At 44.7% G+C, this 19,440-nt stretch overlaps 1 protein-coding gene, 1 non-coding gene and 1 pseudogene across 2 annotated transcripts; 1 reads left to right on the top strand and 2 right to left on the bottom strand.

Annotated features, from left to right (window-relative positions):
* Positions 1-4,833: 4,833 nt before the first annotated feature.
* On the bottom strand, positions 4,834-4,905 carry TRNAQ-CUG (transfer RNA glutamine (anticodon CUG)). Its single transcript has one exon. It is a non-coding gene; the product is annotated as a tRNA-Gln (tRNA).
* Positions 4,906-12,673: 7,768 nt separating this feature from the next.
* On the top strand, positions 12,674-13,945 carry LOC107318674 (olfactory receptor 6B1-like). The gene has a single exon (XM_015872794.3). The coding sequence runs from the start codon at positions 12,807-12,809 to the stop codon at positions 13,770-13,772; it is 966 nt and encodes a 321-aa protein (XP_015728280.1). The 5' UTR covers positions 12,674-12,806; the 3' UTR covers positions 13,773-13,945.
* Positions 13,946-16,451: 2,506 nt separating this feature from the next.
* Positions 16,452-17,785, bottom strand: LOC107318456 (olfactory receptor 12D2-like; annotated as a pseudogene).
* Between the last annotated feature and the right edge of the window lie 1,655 nt (positions 17,786-19,440).

Below are 19,440 nucleotides of genomic sequence, written 5' to 3'. Positions count from 1 at the left end.
CTTGGATCAGCCCATGGCAGATGGTCGGGCTGTGTTTCCACCCCTGGGGCAAACGATTCCAAGTGTACTGAACACCCCTCCAAGTAAAGGCAAACTGTGGCCTACACTCTGTGGCCAAAGGGACAGAGAAGAATGCATTGGCAATATCAATGGTGGCATACCATTTTGCCTCTTTCGATTCCAGTTCATACTGGAGTTCCAACATGTCTGGCACTGCAGCACTCAATGGGGGTGTGACCTCATTAAGGCCACGATAGTCCACTGTTAGCCTCCATTCTCCACTGGCTTTGCGCACTGGCCATATGGGGCTATTGAAGGGTGAATGGGTCTTACTAATTACTCCCTGACTTTCTAGTTGTTGAATGAGCTTATGGATAGGGAGCAAGGAATCCCTATTAGTACGGTACTGTCGTCTGTGTACTGTTCTCGTGGCAATTGGCACCCGTTGTTCTTCCACCCGCAGTAACCCCACAGCAGACGGGTCCTCTGATAGGCCAGGCAAATCAGACAGCTGCTTAATATTGTCTGTTTCTATAGCAGCTATTCCAAAAGCCCATCTGTATCCTTTGGGGTCCTTGAAATGTCCCCTTCTTAGGTAATCTATTCCAAGTATGCAAGAAGCCCCCTGGCCAGTCACTATACGATGTTTCTGCCAGTCTCTACCAGTGAGGCTTATCTCGGCCTCCAATACAGACAGTTCCTGCGAACCCCCAGTCACCCCATGTATATGTATCCGTTCTGTCCCTTCGAAACCTGAGGGTATCAGAGTGCACTGTGCACCGGTATCCACCAGTGCTTTATATTTTTGTGGTTCTGATGTGCCAGGCCACCGAATCCACACAGTCCAATACACTCTATTATCCCTCTCCCACCCCTGGCTGAGGGCAGGGCCCCTCTATTGGTTGTCTGAGGCGGTAGAGGCAACCTCAGTAGTGGCTGACCTCTTTTGTAATTTTCTTACCCGTGCTCGCAGTACAAAATTGGGTTCGTCATGCCACTTCTTCATATCCTCTCCATGGTCACACAGGTAGTTCCACATGGCACCACATGACATAGGCTCACTGCGGTCCTTCACTCGGACAGGTGTGCATTTGCGTCTGACAGCTGAGACTGCCACAGGTTCACTGTGGTTCCTTGCCGCAGACCAGCTCTTCTGCATGTTGTCCTGTCTTCTCTCCATTTGGTCCATTCTATCCACCATTTTACAGATGGCTGCGATGGTGGTACGGTGTGGCAGTAGTGAGTATTCGATATTTTGCAGTGAAAGGATGAGCTCAAAAATTTCAGGTCTCCTATCCAGCTCATCATACCTGTTAGAGTTCGTTAATAGTACACTGGAATACTTCCCTGGTGCTGACCGTATGAGTTTCTTGCATATTTCCGGAGTACCGCTCACCTTTTCTGGGTCATGGCCATCCTCTGGGTCCCCAGGGACAAACGTGGGATCGAACAGCATTTCTGCCACAGCCATTTCTCTCAGGTACTGGATACCTTCCTCAGCTGTTTTTTTCCAGTACAGGCTCCAAATCACTTTTGAGAAGACAGGTTGCCTTTACAGCTGATAGAATCCTCTCCCAGAGATTGGCGACTCCATCGAGACATCTGCTGATCCCTCTATCAATAGATGAGTCTCGAGCAATGTTTCCTAATTGACGAGCCTCATCACAGCTTAGGGACATGCAGGAGGCCCCATTGTCCCAACACCGGAGCAGCCAAGTGACAAGGCGTTCACCTGGGAGTCGGGCAAACTCCTTTCTTGCACTTTGGATTTCAGTAATTTTCAGAGGTTTACGAGTAGAGGAAGCAGTGACTTTTCCCTCATCATCACTATCTTCTCCGCGTCTGTTAGTCTTCTGGGTTGCCTTTCTCGGTGGTTTTGGGGAGGGTACCTCACCAGGATCTTCCTCTACTTCCTCTATCCGTTCCAGACGTGAGGGCACACGTTCCCATCTCTGGCCTTCATCGTCACTATCTTCTCCATGTCTGTTACTCTTCTGAGTTGCCTTCCTTGGTGGTTTTGGGGAGGGTCCCACGCCCGGATCTTCCTCTACTTCCTCCATCTGTTCCAGACGTGAGGACACACGTTCCCATCTCTGGCCTTCCACTGGGGCGACTGACACTGATGCTGGTGTTTCCTGTGGTCGGCTGGGATTAACTTGTTGCCTTCCCCTTAGGATTTGGATCTCATTCTCGAGACTCTCTATCTTTTTCATAAGCCATTCGTTCTGAGATCCCCCTGATCTCCCACACTCACTCAGGGGTTCTATTAATTTCCCAAGGTCCCTCTGGTGTTCAGAGGTGAGATTACCTGATACTGGGGGTTCCGATGCTTCTGGCCCTTTTCCTGAGTCTCTCTGCACTATTCTTTGCAAGTCTCTCTGCAATTTATAGTAAACTACTACAATTAGAGAGACTAACAACACAGTATTCCAATTGACACCCCAGTCATACTTAAGGAATTCAGAGCATTCGTGAGCCAGTTCAAGCGCAGTGACTGTGACGTTCGTTAGTCTGGAAGGGAGCCAGGCAGATATCTCTATCCCTGCCAGCCATCGGCTTAATAAATCTACCCCTACCCCCAACATCAGGAAGTCCCTAAGCCAGGACCACAGGAACCTAGGGACTATCAGTCCTACATACAGGGCTGCTGAAAAAAACCACCTAATTACTGCCCAAAACATTGCCCTGAGCGTTGCCCGCATTCTCCACCAAAAATGTCACGGAGTTCTCTCTAGAGCTCACTCCGGGACAGTGGGCACAAACCCGGGGCAGCAGGAACAAAAGCCCCCCCCCCCTTTTCTCTAGCGGCAATGCGGCACGGCCCGGCGAGGCCCGGCCACGTGCGTTTAGGGAGACGGGGAAGGGAAGGGAGACTGCGATTAGGTCTAACAAAAAAATGAGGGAGGAAAAAGGTGATCTGAGAACGAATGGCAGTTTAATAACCTAATAACACTAAACAACAACAAGAGAGTTTCAACAAAGAGAGTACCAAGTCCCCAATCTCACCGATGGAGCTGTGGAAGGCAGGAAGCTCTGACCACACTGTCTCCTCGCAAGGAGCCGGTCCAGCAACGCCGTCCCCTTCCTCACTTCCCTTCCGGTGCCCACCCCACATGCTCATTAAGGCAGTTCACAGAAAAAAAACTTGTCCCCTTTACTCCCATTATTAGCATGGTGTTCTGATGTGGAATACCAACACCAACCAAATTCCAAAACCATAACAATGTGTAAAACGCTCTTTGTTTCAGGAACAGCACACAGAACTTTGAAATGACCTTGATGAGGAAAGCAGGGCTGTGGGAGGAACTAGTCCAGAAGCTCTGCACTCCACAGCTACGTGACTAGTGTGTGACTGCACTTCAGGGTATTCCCCAGCTCTTCCGCAACAAAGGGACTGATAGGTGCACTAGGAGGTTGATTCCATGTGCCTTTGAACTTTGAAATATGTGGAATGGGATGTTGCATCCCTGGCCCACAACAAAGAGCCTTCAGGGTTTGGCTCCTTGCCCTCTTCCCTTCTCAAAAGCAGGACATTCAGGCCTCTGGACAGTGGGATCAGTGTGCTGAGCAAAACAGGTCAATTTGATTCTGGGTCAGTTTCGGGGACGGACGCCAGTATCCCTTTGATCTCACTTCTGTACCACGTTTTGATGGCTTCCAACAGCCTCTACACTGCGCAGCCCAAGATCTCCCTTCCCAGGCTAGAAGAAGCACCACTACTTGGTCAGTTTCACCAAGGAACATGGCTATCTCAGGAACCTTGTGAGATAGAGGAGCAAAAGCCATCAGGGTATGGAACACTGCCCTCAGTTCCTCCTCAGTAGGGCACATCCAAGGCCTCAGGCCAGGGAAATGAATGTGCAGAGCAAAGCCGGCCAGTGTGAGTGTGAGTAAACCTCAGGGAAGGATCACAGGATCAAATACACAAGCAATATTCCAAGTTGGAAGGGACCCAAAAGGATCAACTCCTAGCTCTACACAGGACCATCTATAAATCAGATCATACATCTGTCATGGTTTTGTGGTATTGACAGCAGCACCACAAAACCATGACAACATCTGTGATTGCAATCCAAAATCGTGAGATGGTTTCTACTCTGCTAGATGTACCCTCTATGGGGTCACTTCTGTAAAAACACTAACCATTTACTTACAGGAAACAACTGCGGGCATCTGGTTGATCACACGCCTCCAGCTGTGCTTGAAACTTCATCACTCCGCGTATACAGCCTGTATACATAACAGTGAGTGTGATGTGCATAGAAAAATTGTGTTTAATACCTGCAGAGGGAGGATGGAATGGATGAAGAAGCACGAGAGACACAGTCTCTTCTCAGTGGTGCCCCTGTGAGGGGGAAAAAGCAATGCACATCAGTGGGAATCCACAGAACACTACACACAGTATTCCTCGTGTTCTTTGAGGTTGGTCAAAGATGGGAATGGGCTTTCCAGGGATGTTGAGGAGTCTGTCTTGTTGGAATAAAATATATACACCCAGACATGGCTCTGAACAGCCTCCTCTTCTCGACCATGCCGTGAGCAGGCCTTGCACTGCAGGGTCTGCATCTCATCTGCTGTGGGATACAGTGGCATACTGCTGGTTTCCCTCACAAGGGAGCAGCCATCAATAAGAAGACAACAAAGAAGGTTCAGGGCCTGTGCTCACTAAGCTAGACAGGTGTGGGGGGACCACATCAGGGGAAGGCTATTGCGTGGCTAAAAGCTCAGAGAAAGAAGGAGAGCAGGGAAGGATGACTGGAATGCATGAAGAAGTTCACTTTCAGACCTAGGTGAATGTCAGCTGTGGGCAAAGCTGTGGGAGCCCAAAAGTAGAGGTCTCACTGAGATTTGAACTCAGATCGCTGGATTCAGAGTCCAGAGTGCTCACCTTTACACCATGAGACCAGCTGCATACTTGCTCTGTGCCTTCTCAGCAATGGAATGGACAGACAGGAGACTTTAGAGGAAAGTTGTGCTTGTAGGAAGACACAGCACATCTTCTCATGGGTCCCACAGCATGCAATGGCTGCCTCTGATGGCACTCAAGAAGAGAACACTCTCCTGTGGTTAACTCTTAACCCTGGAGGCCAATCAGTGTTGCTTCAGGGCATGGCTCTGAACAGCCTCTTCAGGGAAAGACCTTTTAATCCCATGCCTGAGATTTCTTACCCTATCACTGGGAGTTTACACATCTGTAAACCACGTTATGCTGTGTTACCTTGCAGAAAGGTAGTGTGTGCTCCATCCCTTCAGCCTGAGAAATAAATGCCTGACTATCCACTCTCCTTCTCCTTCTAATTAATCTCCCTATATTACAGAATCACAGAATTGTAGGGGTTGAAAGGGACCTCTAGAGATCATCGAGTCCAACCCCCCTGCCAAAGCAGGCTCCCTACACCACGTCGCACAGCTCGGCGTCCAGGCGGGTCTTGAATATCTCCAGAGAAGGAGACTCCACCACCTCCCTGGGCAGCCAGTTCCAGTGCTCCGTCACCCTCACTGTAAAGAAGTTCTTCCGCACATTTGTGCGTAACTTCCTATGTTGTAGTTTCATCCCGTTACCCCTAGTCCTGTCCCCACGCACCACTGAAAAGAGACCAGCCTCACCACTATGGCTCCCACACCTCAGGTATTTATAAACCTGGATCAAGTCCCCTCTCAGCCTTCTTTTCTCAAGGCTAAACAGACCCAGTTCCCTAAGTCAGACCCAGTTCCCTAAGTCATATTGCCTTAGCATTTTGCAAAAGCACACACAATCGTGATGAGAGTAGGAAATGGCTTCATGGCACTAACTCCTGTCTACAATGGACTTTCCCTTAGCTCATATCATGCTGTCATTACCGTTGAGCTTGGAACCAACCCTGCGAATATGGGTGCTCTCTATTCTTAGGAATTGCTCTGTGTTGATACTACACCCAAATTTAAGCCATCATCTCTCAAATGTCTCTGTTACCCCAAAGGGACGGATCATTCTCTCAGCCTCGCTAAGTCCTGCAAATGTTTTAATTTCTCCCCATGCTCTGCCACTACATTTTTTTCTTCTCATTAAAATCTTTGTGCAGCATAGCTGGGGATTTGTGATTTCTTTTCCACCTTCAATCATTAGGGACCAGCTCCGCAAGGAAAACCTGTGGTAGTAATCTGCCAAGTCTTTAGAAAGTGTGGGACTCTGTCTCCCACTGCATTCCCGTAGAAAAGAAGACATGTCATTGTGTACTCTTTCCTATGTAAAAATCATGGAAATAAAGAATCACCACCTTTGGAGAACACAGATATGGATGGATCGTTCTCTTGGTGTCACAAGGTCAAGCAAGTGTTTTACTTCCTCTCTGTACTGAACCCCTACATTTTCCTTCTCATTGAAGACATTGTGTAACATAGCTAGGGACTTGTGATTTGTTTTACTCCTGCTGCCATTGGTCATCTGCTCTGATAAGAAAAGCAGTGCCCACTGCCCTAGGCTTGCCTCATATCTCTGGAAACAGAGAAGGGAGAACCTGTCCTCTCACACAGCAGCGAGTCCATCCTCAGGCAAGAGAAAGACAATGACCTGCTGTGGCTCCTCCCAAGCTCTACCACTTTGTGATTCTGCGATCTGTTATAACAGCAGAATCTGGAAGAGCAAGGAATGGTTTCTGTGGAGGGCAGAAGGCTCAGGGGGCATCCTGCCCATGTGCCTAATACCTGCAGAGGGAGGGTGGACAGGTGGAAGAAGCTCAAGAGACTCAGCCTCTTCACAGTGGTACCCTTGTGAGAGGACAAAAAGCAATGCACATCAGTGGGAATCCACAGAACGCCACCCAGTATTCACTGAATTTAAGACAGACAAGATGGCAATCAGCTTCCCAGGTAGAGTCTGTCTTGTTGGAATCAGCTACATACACCCAGATGTGGCTCTGAACAGCCTCCTCTTCTTGACTATGCAATGAGCAGGCTTTACACTGCAGGGTCTGCAACTCATCTTCTGTGGGATACAGTGACCAACTGCTGGCTTCCCTCACAAGGAAGCAGCCATCAATCTGAAGGGAACAAGGAAGGGTCAAAGGCCTGTGCTCACTAAGCCAGAGAGATGTGGAGGGACCACGTCAGGGGAAGGCGATTGTCTACAAGCACAGAGAAGGAAGAATGGCGATATGGAAGATTGCTGTGCATAAAGAACTGTATACCATAAGACGGCATCTGCTGTGGAAAACTGAATGGGAGTCCAGAAGTAGAGGTCAAAGTGAGATTTCAACCTCAAGCACTGGATTCAGAATACAGAGTGCTTATCTTTACCCCATAGGACTCATTGCACACCTGCTCTATGCCCTCTGCGAGCAACAGAACAGACAGACAAGAGGATTCAACAGAAGGAAGAGTTGGCAGGAAGGCAGAACACGCCTTCCCACAACTCACGATGTCTGCCACTGTTGGCAGACAGTTCTCTTCACAATGGAAACAGAGCAGGAAAACACTGCTTTCCCGTGCCTATGAGTTGCTACCCAACCATCAGGCACTGACACATCTGTAAACCAAGTTATGCTGTGTTACCACACAGAAAAACAGTGAGTGCCCCACCCCTGCAGGTTATCCAGGACAATAGGATGGGGCCCTGGGCAGCCTGATCTGGTGGGAGGAAATCCTGCCCATAGCAGTGCAGTTAGAACCTTCACCTCTCAGCCACAACTACTTACTGCAGCCACTTATGCTGGGTTCATCACAAGCCCTGAGCAGTGACTGACTCCCAGGGATAGGTAGCACTTAAAGCCCAATAGATGGGACTAGCACTTGTGGGGGTTCAAAAGAACATTTGAGACTGAAAAACAAATTTGACAGGGTGTGGAAGAAGACACTGAGAAAAAAGGCTGTCTCCAGGAGACAAGAGCAGAAGGCAAGTGGGGTGCAAAATCTTCCTGTGGTGATGACCCTGACTGGAGAAGTTGTTCACAAAAGCAACTTGTTGCTCTGATAGGATGAGCACTTACATGGTCAGTTAGGGTCTAGACATGAAGTAGACTTGTTAAGTGTTCTGTTGACATGTTGAGGGGGGATGGAAAGTTACAGGAGAGAACTTGGAAATGGATATAAGGGATGTTAGAACCTGCAATAAAGAATATGAATTGTTCATGCATCTGAGTCTGTGCCTTCAGACATTGCATGCGCTGACCAAATCAGACAATTGTAGGATTACATAGGCACTGAGAGATGGAACAGCTAGGCTGCACCTGCACCTCTCAGCATCTTGGCATCACACTGCCATCTGGCTTATCTTGCCAGAGAGGCTGGTTTCACTCTTGTTACATTTTTACAATTTTTGTTATCGGTATTTCACATCATAACATCATGAAGAGCACTGGGAGGTAAGGAGTTAGTGCTCCAGTTCTATTGACTGCCAATTTTATGTGTACCTGGTTCTCAGAAGAGAAGAACTACATACCCCAGAGGACTTTGCTTATCCATTTTCCATTCAGAGGAAAAGATAAAACTGCTTGCAACTCATGAGACAGCCCTCGCTTTTGCTGCTCATCTCAGCAGTTCATGCTCCCCAGCCATTTCACCTTCAGCTTTAGACTAAGGAGTTCAGTTTCGTATTCTCTCTCACATTTTATTTGATTTATAAGCCTCAATTCCAATTACATTGTACTATATTGTGTTATCTTGCATTCCAATATCATATTTTGTTGAACCGGGGCTACACGTTCCTCATGCTCTGCTTTGCGTAACTGACCAATCACCAGGTCAGGACCAATAACTGCATACACACACCAATTTGGTGAGCAGTAAAACATGGCGTTTATTGCTTCATGGTGTTTGTTTATATACAGGCTCTACTTTGTCTATGCCCCTTAAGCTATGCGTAATATAATCCAGTCACAGAGCAGGGGAGGTCCTGTCATGTCACAGCCCGAGTGTTCGTGCACACCTACTACAACAATATTTAGCAGATTGTTACTGCTATTTTGTTTTTAGGTCCATCTCCCATCTCCCTATCCTTCCCCATTATCCCTCTTCTCCTTACCCAGAGCGTGGTTCTGTGGGTCCCCCTGCACCATTAGTCACAGAACCAGGCCAAACCAGTTTGTAAACCATCAACAACACTCTCCCCCCCACCAGCCCCATCCCCCTTTTTCAGGACATAAGGCCTGAGGGCCTGCTGTTCCCCTGTCAAAGACACAGACAGATCTAGAGATAACTCTGTGAGGACTCCAAAGATAACCTCACTGCTGCTACCAAGGAAACAAGGGCAAGGGCAGCTCTGTGGAGACAAACACTGATGCACTGATATTTGGCAGCTGGAATTTTAGTCCCGCTTTGCTTCTTCCCTACAACTACCATGCCAGTTCTTGCTGTGACTGTTGCAAAAATGAGAGAAGTCTATGGAAAGTGGAAAATGGAGACACAATTGACAGTGCTCATTGGCTGAGCCTTGGAGAGGGACAGGTCTATTTTTCAGAACTGGCTTTCGTTGATTATTGAAAGCTTTTGTGGACACCTCTCACAGTATCCATCCCTGCTATCAAAGCCTTGCCACACAAACCCAATACAGGGACTGGGAGGGAAACCAGAGGGAATAGGCTTGTTCAGAGTTTCTTGCCACCACTGCAAGGGATGCCCAGGGCCTGAGAAGGGTCCAAAAAGCCAGATACAAAAGCACTTGGTGCAACAATATTTGGATGGTGCTGTTGAGCAGTCAGTGTGGAGGTGGTGGTGACTCAGGCACTGGCTGAGCCTATAGCAATGCTAAGAGGTGGTCACAGTTGAGAAGGTGAGCAGGAGGACTGTGACAACTGTCACCAATTGGAAGTGCACTATGATAGATAAGACCAATATGCAGAAATGATAGTTGACAATTTATTCAAGAGTTTTCCATTTGTTACCTACAGGTTATCAGTAGCAAGGACACGGAGCCTGTCCTAGAAGTGGGGGAGAAGCAACATCAAATTGGTGCGTTTAGGATAACCAGCAAAGTTTTGACCCACCTAAGATCATAGAATGATAGAAGTATCTGCAACAAAGGAACACCTCAGAGACAGAAGCACTGTTGAGGTTAAAAAAACCACGAGATTCATATATCATGTGCCACCTGTCATATACTGTCACAGGTAAGGATTTCAGTCACCACCACCTCTCTCTCTCTCTGTTGCTTCCAGGGAAGAATCAAAGGCAGTTTTGTGTTGGTAATACTCAGGAGAGACGTTAGTCTCCAAATGCTTCCCCTTATATACAAGAAAATGTCATGGTTTTATGATTTTTGGTTACTGATATTCCACATCATAATATCATGTAGTGCACTGGGAGTTAAAGTGTTAATACTCCAGATCCAAGTACCTGCCTGGAGGAGAAGAACTATGTTCTCCAGGGGGCTTTGTGGTCAGAGAGAAGATAGAACTCCTGGCAAGGTCACCTGATTGCGCTTTTCGTCTTGGCACTCTTCTGCTGCCCGTCTCGACTGCCCACATCACTTCAGTATCAGTGTCAGGCCTTCAGCATTTTGGACAGTCTCACTCTCATTATATTTGATTTATTAGCTTCAGTTTTAATTATATTGTATTATAGTGTGTTATCTTGCATTCCAATACCATATTCAGTAAATTAGTTTGTTTCTCCTCAGATAATTGCCGCTGTTTTTAATTACTTTTGGGGTCCCCTGTTTCACTTTTCAGGAGGCACGGATTTTGCAAAATCCCTCCACAGAACCAGGCTGGACCGGCCTATAAACCGTTGACAGAAAAGATTCATAATCTGCTATGAGCAGTGGGGTGGGGACTCTTGCTAGAGTAGCATCTGGTAGCATCTCCAGATTCTTTGGATTGTAAGGTGGTATTAACTTTTGATAAAAGTCTACTTTTGCTGTGTAAGATCCTGGTGCAGAACTGGAATAGCATGGGAATGTGGGAGAGATAATACAGAACAGACAGCTTTGGGTTGACAGCATCTGCAATTTGAACAATGCCATTGTGTATTGAACGAAGACCTGCCACTGATTCAAGCATTTTGTTTCCCAGCTCATTAAAAAGCTACTGGGCCACTCGTGTCTTAGAACTGCCTACAAAAACAAATGTGGTGATTAACACAACAGGGGAAGTAAAAAAGTCACTCTTGCTGCCATCTCTCCAGAGACCAAATCCTTCAGGTAATGGTCTGAGAGCTTGCTGACAAAGTCTTAAAAGCCTCTGTGTAGAACTGTGCTCCTGTATACAAAAAGCAGTCATAGCCTGGTCTAGACTGTCAGAGATTCAACAAAGATTGTAGAACCATGACTATTTTAAGACGTTTCCAATTTCTCTTCCGTGTATGATTTCAAGAATAACAAGGGAACACAAAGACTTGGAGATGAATCAAAAGATGGATCCAATGAACAGCTGATTGATTCTTAGATAACAAGTCTCAAGTTTTGGCTTCCTTCCACCCTGCTTCCAAATTTCACATAGACTAAGCCTGGTAAGTTACTGCACGCAGTTACCATGGTTTCATTTTGGAGAAATAGTTTACGTATACTCCTACCAGGCACAAATGAGGAGATGGGTTGATTTGTTGAATGCATGTACAGAAAGATGCTAAATCCTGTTTTGTAATTTCCATGCGTATCAGTTACACATCTGAGTTACATTCTGATATAGAAGCTTATACCACATTGATGATAGTCAAGCAAAACTGTGAAGTGAAAACAGGAATATTATCCACGTTTTGATGTTAATGTTAAGTTCAAACGGACTTTATAAGTTAACAGAAATTATTGTAATGTGCATTATGCTGAGGCTGCTCCTACCCTTCTGGAAATAAAATGATGACAATGCAATCACTGGAGCTCCTAATGGCCTAATTGTTATTGTGTCCTTTTAAAAGCAATTCACTTGATCTGAAAAGTGAAAATGTCTACATTTTAGCTGAAAGTCTAAAAATGTTACTATTTGGTAAATGAGGAGAAAAATCATAATTAAATATTAATTTAATGGACCGAAAAGTAGGTAGAAGTGAATCCTGATCTACAGAGTTACCCAGCCCCTGGATATATACAGATTCCAGCTGCGGGTTTGAACTTCGAAGTCCAACAGATCTTTGTGAAGCAGGTCTACCATCCACTGAGATTTCAAGTCAAGCTTCTTCTGTCATATGCATATGGTTGCTTTTTTTTTAATCAGCAAAATTTGTTCTTCCACAAAATTGCTTTTCCCAATGAACTACCAGGATTCTAATTATAGTTCTCATGAAAGTAAATTATGATGAAAACGAGACAAAATACAAACCTGTGGTCAATATCCGCAAAGAATAATGTTTGTGTCATTGTTCAACTTTTGCAAATATTATTAAATGTTATTTAACTTTGCAAATTGTTTCAACAGGCAAAAATAATGATGGAGGATGATCGATTCTTACGTTCAAATACCTTCAAGATCACCATTCTGAGATGGGAGAATCCCAAAAACTAAGCAGTTGGGTTAGCTGCTTCTCATTAACGCCTGTGAAAAACTGACCAACAATTCAGATAACAACTGGAATGAAGATGAACTGTGGAATCTGGGGCTGCATGCATTTGAATTTACTTTAGATGGCTTCTCCGTAGATTCCTGCACCGATAATAGCCATGTACATTCTCCTTCTTACTACTGAACATCTGTTTTGGATGTTCTTAATGTCCTGCCAAAGACAGTAGGTCTACTTGTTTACATTAACTAAGAGAGGAAAACAGCAAGGCAGGCATCTAAAGCTTAATCACAAAATTCCTATTCCTACTCCTATTCGCAAAATTCCCCTTTTTGCTTTATCCATTTTCTTTTTTCCTGGTCTTTGTTTAATCTACAATGCTTAGCTCTACACTTCACTGAATGGAGGAGAAGAATTCCACCCAAATCAACATCTTTATCTTGCAAGGATTCCCAGGCCTTATGGACTTGAAGGTATTGCTTTTCATAGTATTGCTGCTGACGTACATGATAACGATTGTGGAGAACGTGCTCATCATTTCCCTGATCAAAGCAAACCATGAACTCTGCAAACCCATGTATTACTTTCTTGGTCAGCTGTCTTTCATTGAGGTCTGGTACATCTCCGTCACTGTCCCCAAACTCTTGGCAAACTTAATTGTGGAAGGCAGGAGCATTTCCTTTGCCGGATGCATGACCCAAATCTTTTTCTTCAGTTCTTTCTTGTGCACTGAATGTGTCCTTCTCTCTGCCATGGCGTACGATCGCTATGTGGCCATCTGTCAACCACTGCGCTATCTCTTCATCATGACGTACCAAATGTGTGTACGCCTAATAACTCTCTCCTGGTTCACTGGGTTCACTGTGTCCTTGATCAAGATTTCCTTCATCTCTCAGTTGGAGTTTTGTGGTTCCCATGTTATTAACCATTTCTTCTGTGATATCAGCCCAGTGCTAAACCTTGCCTGCACTGATATGTCAGTGGCAGAGACGGTGGACTTTGTGTTGGCCTTGTTCATCCTGCTCGTTCCCCTCTTCGTCATGGTTGTCTCCTACCTATTAATTATCACAACAATCCTGCACATCCCCACCACCAAAAGTAAGAAGAAAGCCTTCTCCACATGTGCTTCCCACTTAACTGTGGTCATCATTTTCTTCTCAACCACTCTCTTCATGTATGCTCGGCCCAAGAAAATCACTTCTTATGACATGAATAAATTTGTGTCAGCTGTGTATACTATTGTCACACCCATTTTAAACCCCTTCATATACTGCCTGAGGAATCAGGAACTGAAGAGAGTATTTAAAAAAACTCTCTCAGTAAAAATCACTAAGTTCTCCAGTACCATTTCTTCTCTCCAAATGTAAGGATAAACTCTATATGGTCTGGAGCTGATAAGCAGCACATTGTGCATAAATCTGACCAGTGGCAAGTCTGGTCAACCACTGCACCAGATTACCACATCCTATCCTACCTTCTGTTTAATTATTTTCCCTCCACAGAATTACAACATCCTTGAGGTTAAAAGGGGTCTCTCGAGTTTGACTGGTCCAACTTCCGCTTCCTCAAGAAGGCTCATGTAGTATCAGTTATCCAGGATCATGACCAGATGGCTTTTGAATATCACTGAGGAGGGAGATTCTGGGTATCTCTTCAGCAATCCGTCATTGCTCTGTCACCCACACAGTAATGAAGTGTTTCCTGACAGACCCTTCTTTGTTTCAGTTGATGCCTGTTGCCTAACCTCCTGTCTCTGGGCATTGCTAGAAAAAGCCTGGTACCAACTTCTTTGCACAATGTTCTGCCTTGAGATAGGTTGTCTATTTCCTGGTATATGTTTTTCCTTTTGATCTGTGCATATACATATGTAAGTAGTGTGGTAGTGAACATAAGGCCACTGTTTATGACAAGAGGCATGAAAAACAGACTCTGGACTGAAGGACTTGTAGGGGACAAAAACTGGAGCTACCAGTGGGAAAATGAGTCACTGGAGAGACTGTGAGTCCAATCTCCAGCTACCAAATACATGGGAATGTCTCTGCAAGTCAGAGAAAAGATCAGTGGCTTGGGAGACCATAACTGCAGAGACCCAAGGTCTAGACTGCTTACAAAGGGTATTTTCTCTTAGTAAAGATAGGCATTCACACTGTCTGTGTTATGTGGAAGCTTGTAAACAGAGTGTCCTTCTGTCCATGATGATCTGTTTGTGGCTCTGTGTGTATGTGTGTGTGTGTATATGCAGGCACCCACTGGGAATTCATGGTCATGTTCACTACCAGCAAGGAAGGGAGGCGCAGATAAACAGCAATCATTCCACTCACCTGCCCAGGTCTGCAGGAACTGCCTAGTTCTCTTAGTGCACTGGAATGAGCTACTCCTAACACACACTGGACCACAGCTCTCAGAATCTCTTGAAATACAACAAAGTTGAAGTTGGCTTTGTCAGACACAACAGATAAAGCAACAGCCTTTGACTACAGTGCAACAATACTGTCATTAGAAGTGCAATAGTCACAAGCTCTGTTAGGTGACATAACATCAGATAATTTTGTTCTAAGTACTCCTACTTAGAAAGTGACTTTTTTTCCAAACATTTTAGTGTGCCCATGACATAGCATCAGCAAAAAGCAAACTGAATGTGAATTTCAGGTAGGTGCAAACTGTTCCACAAAAAAAGCCTAGCTCATTCTAAACCTACATTTTCTATCTCTGTTCTTATCCACTCCATTCCTACTACAGCCTAATAAATTCTTAGATACTCATTATGAATCTCACTCACATTTTTTTAATTTTTTTTTAACGAATTCTCAAACACTCTTCGTTTCTCCATGTTACACACAGGGACACAGGACACAGATGCTGGATGACATATAGTAGAAAACTGAAAATCACCTTCCTCTTTTGTATTGAAATGAGTATTATAAAAAAAGCATTCACATTTTTTTGGTTGTACTCAGTGTTTGCATACAAGATGAAACCCGAAAGAAATCCAATATAATCAGTGGCAGTTTAATCCTCTGGGCACCTGAGTATCACACAGTCATTCACTCACTCTGCCCACAGGAGGACTGGGGAGAGAACTGGAAAAAGAGAAACTCGTGGGTTGAAATGAAGACAGTTTAATAGCACTGAAAATGATGGGTAAATAATAATAACAAAAGAATATACAGAAGAAGTGATACACAATGCAATTTTTCTATCCCCACAGCGGGGTGGTGGAGTGGAGTGTTTCAGCAGTGGTAATGTTAACAGTGGGTCACTTCTGCTGATGCACTTTTACAAGGAGGACAGCATACAGGCTCTTGATTGTCGTTGTCAAGAATGAATAGCTAATAGTGGTGACTATGAAAAACATTCATAGCTGAGAATTTACTCTATCAAATAGTGTTAACATGCTCGTTCTATTTGTTGCACTTGTCACAAGAAGAAGCAGGAGGCTTCTTTACTTTCAGAGCAACCTACCTGTCTTTCAGTGGGCAACAGCCATTTTGCACACCAAGTTGGAAAGAGAGATAACTGTCGTGTTTGGACCACAAAGAAAGCATATATAGCCTGGTGTTACGTTTGGAATTGCTTTCATTGTTGTCTAAACATGTGCTGTACATGCTCACCTCTGTTTTTACATTTACATTTAAAAACGGATTCATTAGTAAGGCTCCCCTTACACTCAATGAAAGGATGACTCAAAAGGGTTGACTTGAGTCAAATGTAGACAACATCTTTCCCAGTCTAGGCAAGCAACATGCTTGCTTACTTGGGATATCCAGTGTTTGGATGGAAGGAGATTCATCCAGCTTCCTAAATAAAGCTATCAGGTAATAGTTCAATTCCTTATTTTATCCAGAACAACTACACGGGCTGTCTGCTATTGCTTGGGTTCTGCAAGAGATACACATACTTCTCTGGAGGTTAGAGATCAGATTGGTTACAACAGGACATCTAAAATGACAGAAGAAACATCAAGATCTTGACTATCTTCCAGTGTAGATCTCAGCAATAAACTCTTAATTTCTATGTGAGATAATGAGTATTCTTCAGTTTCTTGTAAAACAGAATCTTTTTGATCTCTTCTCTTGTAAATATGTCAAGTGCAGTAACCACGTTTTGAGTCTTGTCCTTGCCACTTTCCACCAGAAAAAAGTTTTCTCCCTAACTTCTTGTTCAAAATAGATCTCACCTCCTGATTCCAAAGAGTGTAGATCAAGTGGTTAAGAGCTGGGGTGATGGCACTGTACATGATAGACCCTTGTATGTCCCTTTTAGTGGAAGTGGATGAAGATGGAGATGTATGATTAGGAACAATGGTATGTACAATAGTGTCACAACAGTAAGATGATAGGCACAGGTGGAGAAGGGTTTCCATCTGCATTCCTGGGACCTGACCCAGAGGTCAGAGAATAGGAAGATGATGATGTAGAGATAGGAGAGGACAATGAGAATGAATGGGCCTACAGCAATTGACAACACTGAGGAAAGTCATGTTGAGGCTGGTACTGCTGCAGGCCAAGTGGCTTGACATTGCAGAAAAAGTGATGAACATGGCTGTGCCCATGGAAACTCCATTGAGAAATCATGACTGAATGCACTGTGGCGTGTGCAAAACCAATAGACCAGCTGGCCATAGCTAGTAGCAGACAGGTCCTTGGGCTTATGACAAGGGTGTAGCACAGTGGGTTGCAAATGGCTATGTAGCAATCATAGGCCATGGTGGCCAGGAGCACAGCTTCAGTACTGCCCAGGAACTGGAAGAAGTATTGCTGGGCCAAGTATCTGCCAAAAGAAATGGGCTGACACCCAAAGAGAAAAACAGTCAGCATCTTGGAAACAGTAACTGTAGAGTAGAAAACGTCCAGGAAGGAAAGGTTCCCCAGGAAGAAATATGCTGGTGAACCTGAAGGCAAAAGGTCAGAGAGCTAGGACAAATGGACACACACCAATATGGTTAAATATAGCAGCGTCCATTTACTGCCCGAAAAGCCGTACTTTTATAGCAGACAGACAAGGGCGTTCAAAAATCACACACACTAATTGGAGGAAAGCTACTGCAATAACAACCCTAAAGCCCCCCTTCGAAGCCGCGAGCCATTCATTCTTTTCCTAGAGGTGTCCTTGATTCTCATGCTGTTTAACCTGCTCCATAGCTGCTGCTCTGTGAAGTTCTTATCTTGATCCATGGCTGCTGCACTGTAAAATTCTTCTTGTATTACAACAGAAATACATTGGTGTGTGGAAAGATATCGCTGTGGTCACAATGACACTATTTTCCAGAACACTAGTCAAGTAGAATAACAGGAAGGAGATGAAGAGAAAGTACTGTAGCCCTTGGATGTCAGTGAGGCCCCAAAAGAATGAACTTGCTCACCTCTATGTGGTTCAGCATTGCTAAAACAAGAAAGATCAAAGGCAAAATTCAAGGTTTTACAGTGTGAGGAATACTGGTATTACAATATTCCTTTTTTTTTTTTTTTTTTTTTTTTTTTTTTCCTGTCCTCTTTTAATACAAAAAATGCAGAAAAGAGGAGAACATAGCACATGCAATCCAGTATAAAATCAAGTGGAAACATGAGAAATTAAAAACAAAAGTAACTATATTTTGTTATTTCTGTCTAGAACAAAGAATGAAAAAGTTGCAGAAAGTAAGTATTAAAGTGTATTAAAGCCTTCCATCTGTGCAGAGTGGAAGAATATGTAAGATATGAAACACTGCTTCTCATTTTTGATATGAAACACTGCTTACTCATTTTTGGCCACACTTCTAGTTGTGACCATTCAATCATTCCCTTATCCACCCTTCAAACTCAGGTCTCTCCAATTTAGAGATAAGAATGTGAGGTGGGACAGTATAAAAGGCCCTGCAGAAGTCCAGGTAGACAAGATCAGTTCCCCTCTCTTTGTCCACCAGTACTGTCACTCCATAGAAAGCCCCCAGGTTGACAGGCACAGTGTCAGGTGCAGTTGTGCTACCTGATACAGATCACCTCATCTTGCATTCGTTTTTCCATAGCTTCCAGGAGAGAAGCTCAATGAGTGTTCTTTCCTCCCTTTTTTTAAAGTGGTTGTGATGGGGACTTCACCATACAGACATGACTGTTTGAATATGATGGAGTGTCTACATCAGACCGGAGCCTGAGCTGCATGTCATCTTGCCCCGTAGACTTATACACATTCAGCTTCGTCAGGTAGTCTTGAACTTCCTCCTTCCTTACAGCGGGAGGGAGTTTGTACCCCTGACCCTCACCTAGAGGTTAAAGGATGCAAGAGACATGGGAAGCCTGACTGCCAGTGAAGACTGAAGAAAATAATTCACTGAGTACCTAAGCCTTTTCCATGTCCACTGTTGTCATTTTTCCCTTCCCATTTATCAAAGAGGGTACAGTCACCTGGGCCTTGCTCTTCTGACCAGTGTTATTTTTCATACCCTTAGCAAGTTTGGTTCCAGCAGTGTCTTGGCTGTTCTGATTCCATCTCTACATGTCTAGATGGCCTAAATGGCATCCCTCTCTTCTTCCCAGGCCACATGTCCCTGCTTCCACAGTCTATGCACAGTTCTTGTTCAGCCATGCTGGTTTCCTGCTTCCTCTGCTTGATCTCCTTATGCTGGCAGATGGAGATCTCTGAACATGCTCTCAGAAATGTGTCCTTAAAGAGCTGACAGCACTGTTCCATTCCTTTGCGGTCAGGAAGTATTCACTAGTATTCAATCCAAATTTCTCATGCTTTGACTTGTACACATCACCACTCATTGTATTACTGTGCTCCCCAGAGAAGCATTTACCTCCACTTTGTCTACACCCATGCCACACAGAGTAGTCTCAGTAAGCAACAGGATTTCCTGTGAATCTCCTTTCCAAAGGATGAACAAACCCAGTCTCCCAGACTCTCCTTTGTCCTCACATGTCAGATAGATCACTCCTCAACCATGCTGTCACCGTGATCTTCCAGTGCACCCACTCCACTAAGCAATGTCCTTCCAGTACTGAGTAGTTCGAATTTGACTGATCCAAGTGGGATCTCAGAAGCAGAATGATCCCTCCT

Source organism: Coturnix japonica, chromosome 14 (genome assembly GCF_054131305.1).
Source record: "Coturnix japonica strain WE chromosome 14, WE-NBRP24, whole genome shotgun sequence".
NCBI lineage: Eukaryota > Metazoa > Chordata > Aves > Galliformes > Phasianidae > Coturnix > Coturnix japonica.
This window is presented reverse-complemented; position numbering and strand designations above follow the sequence as displayed.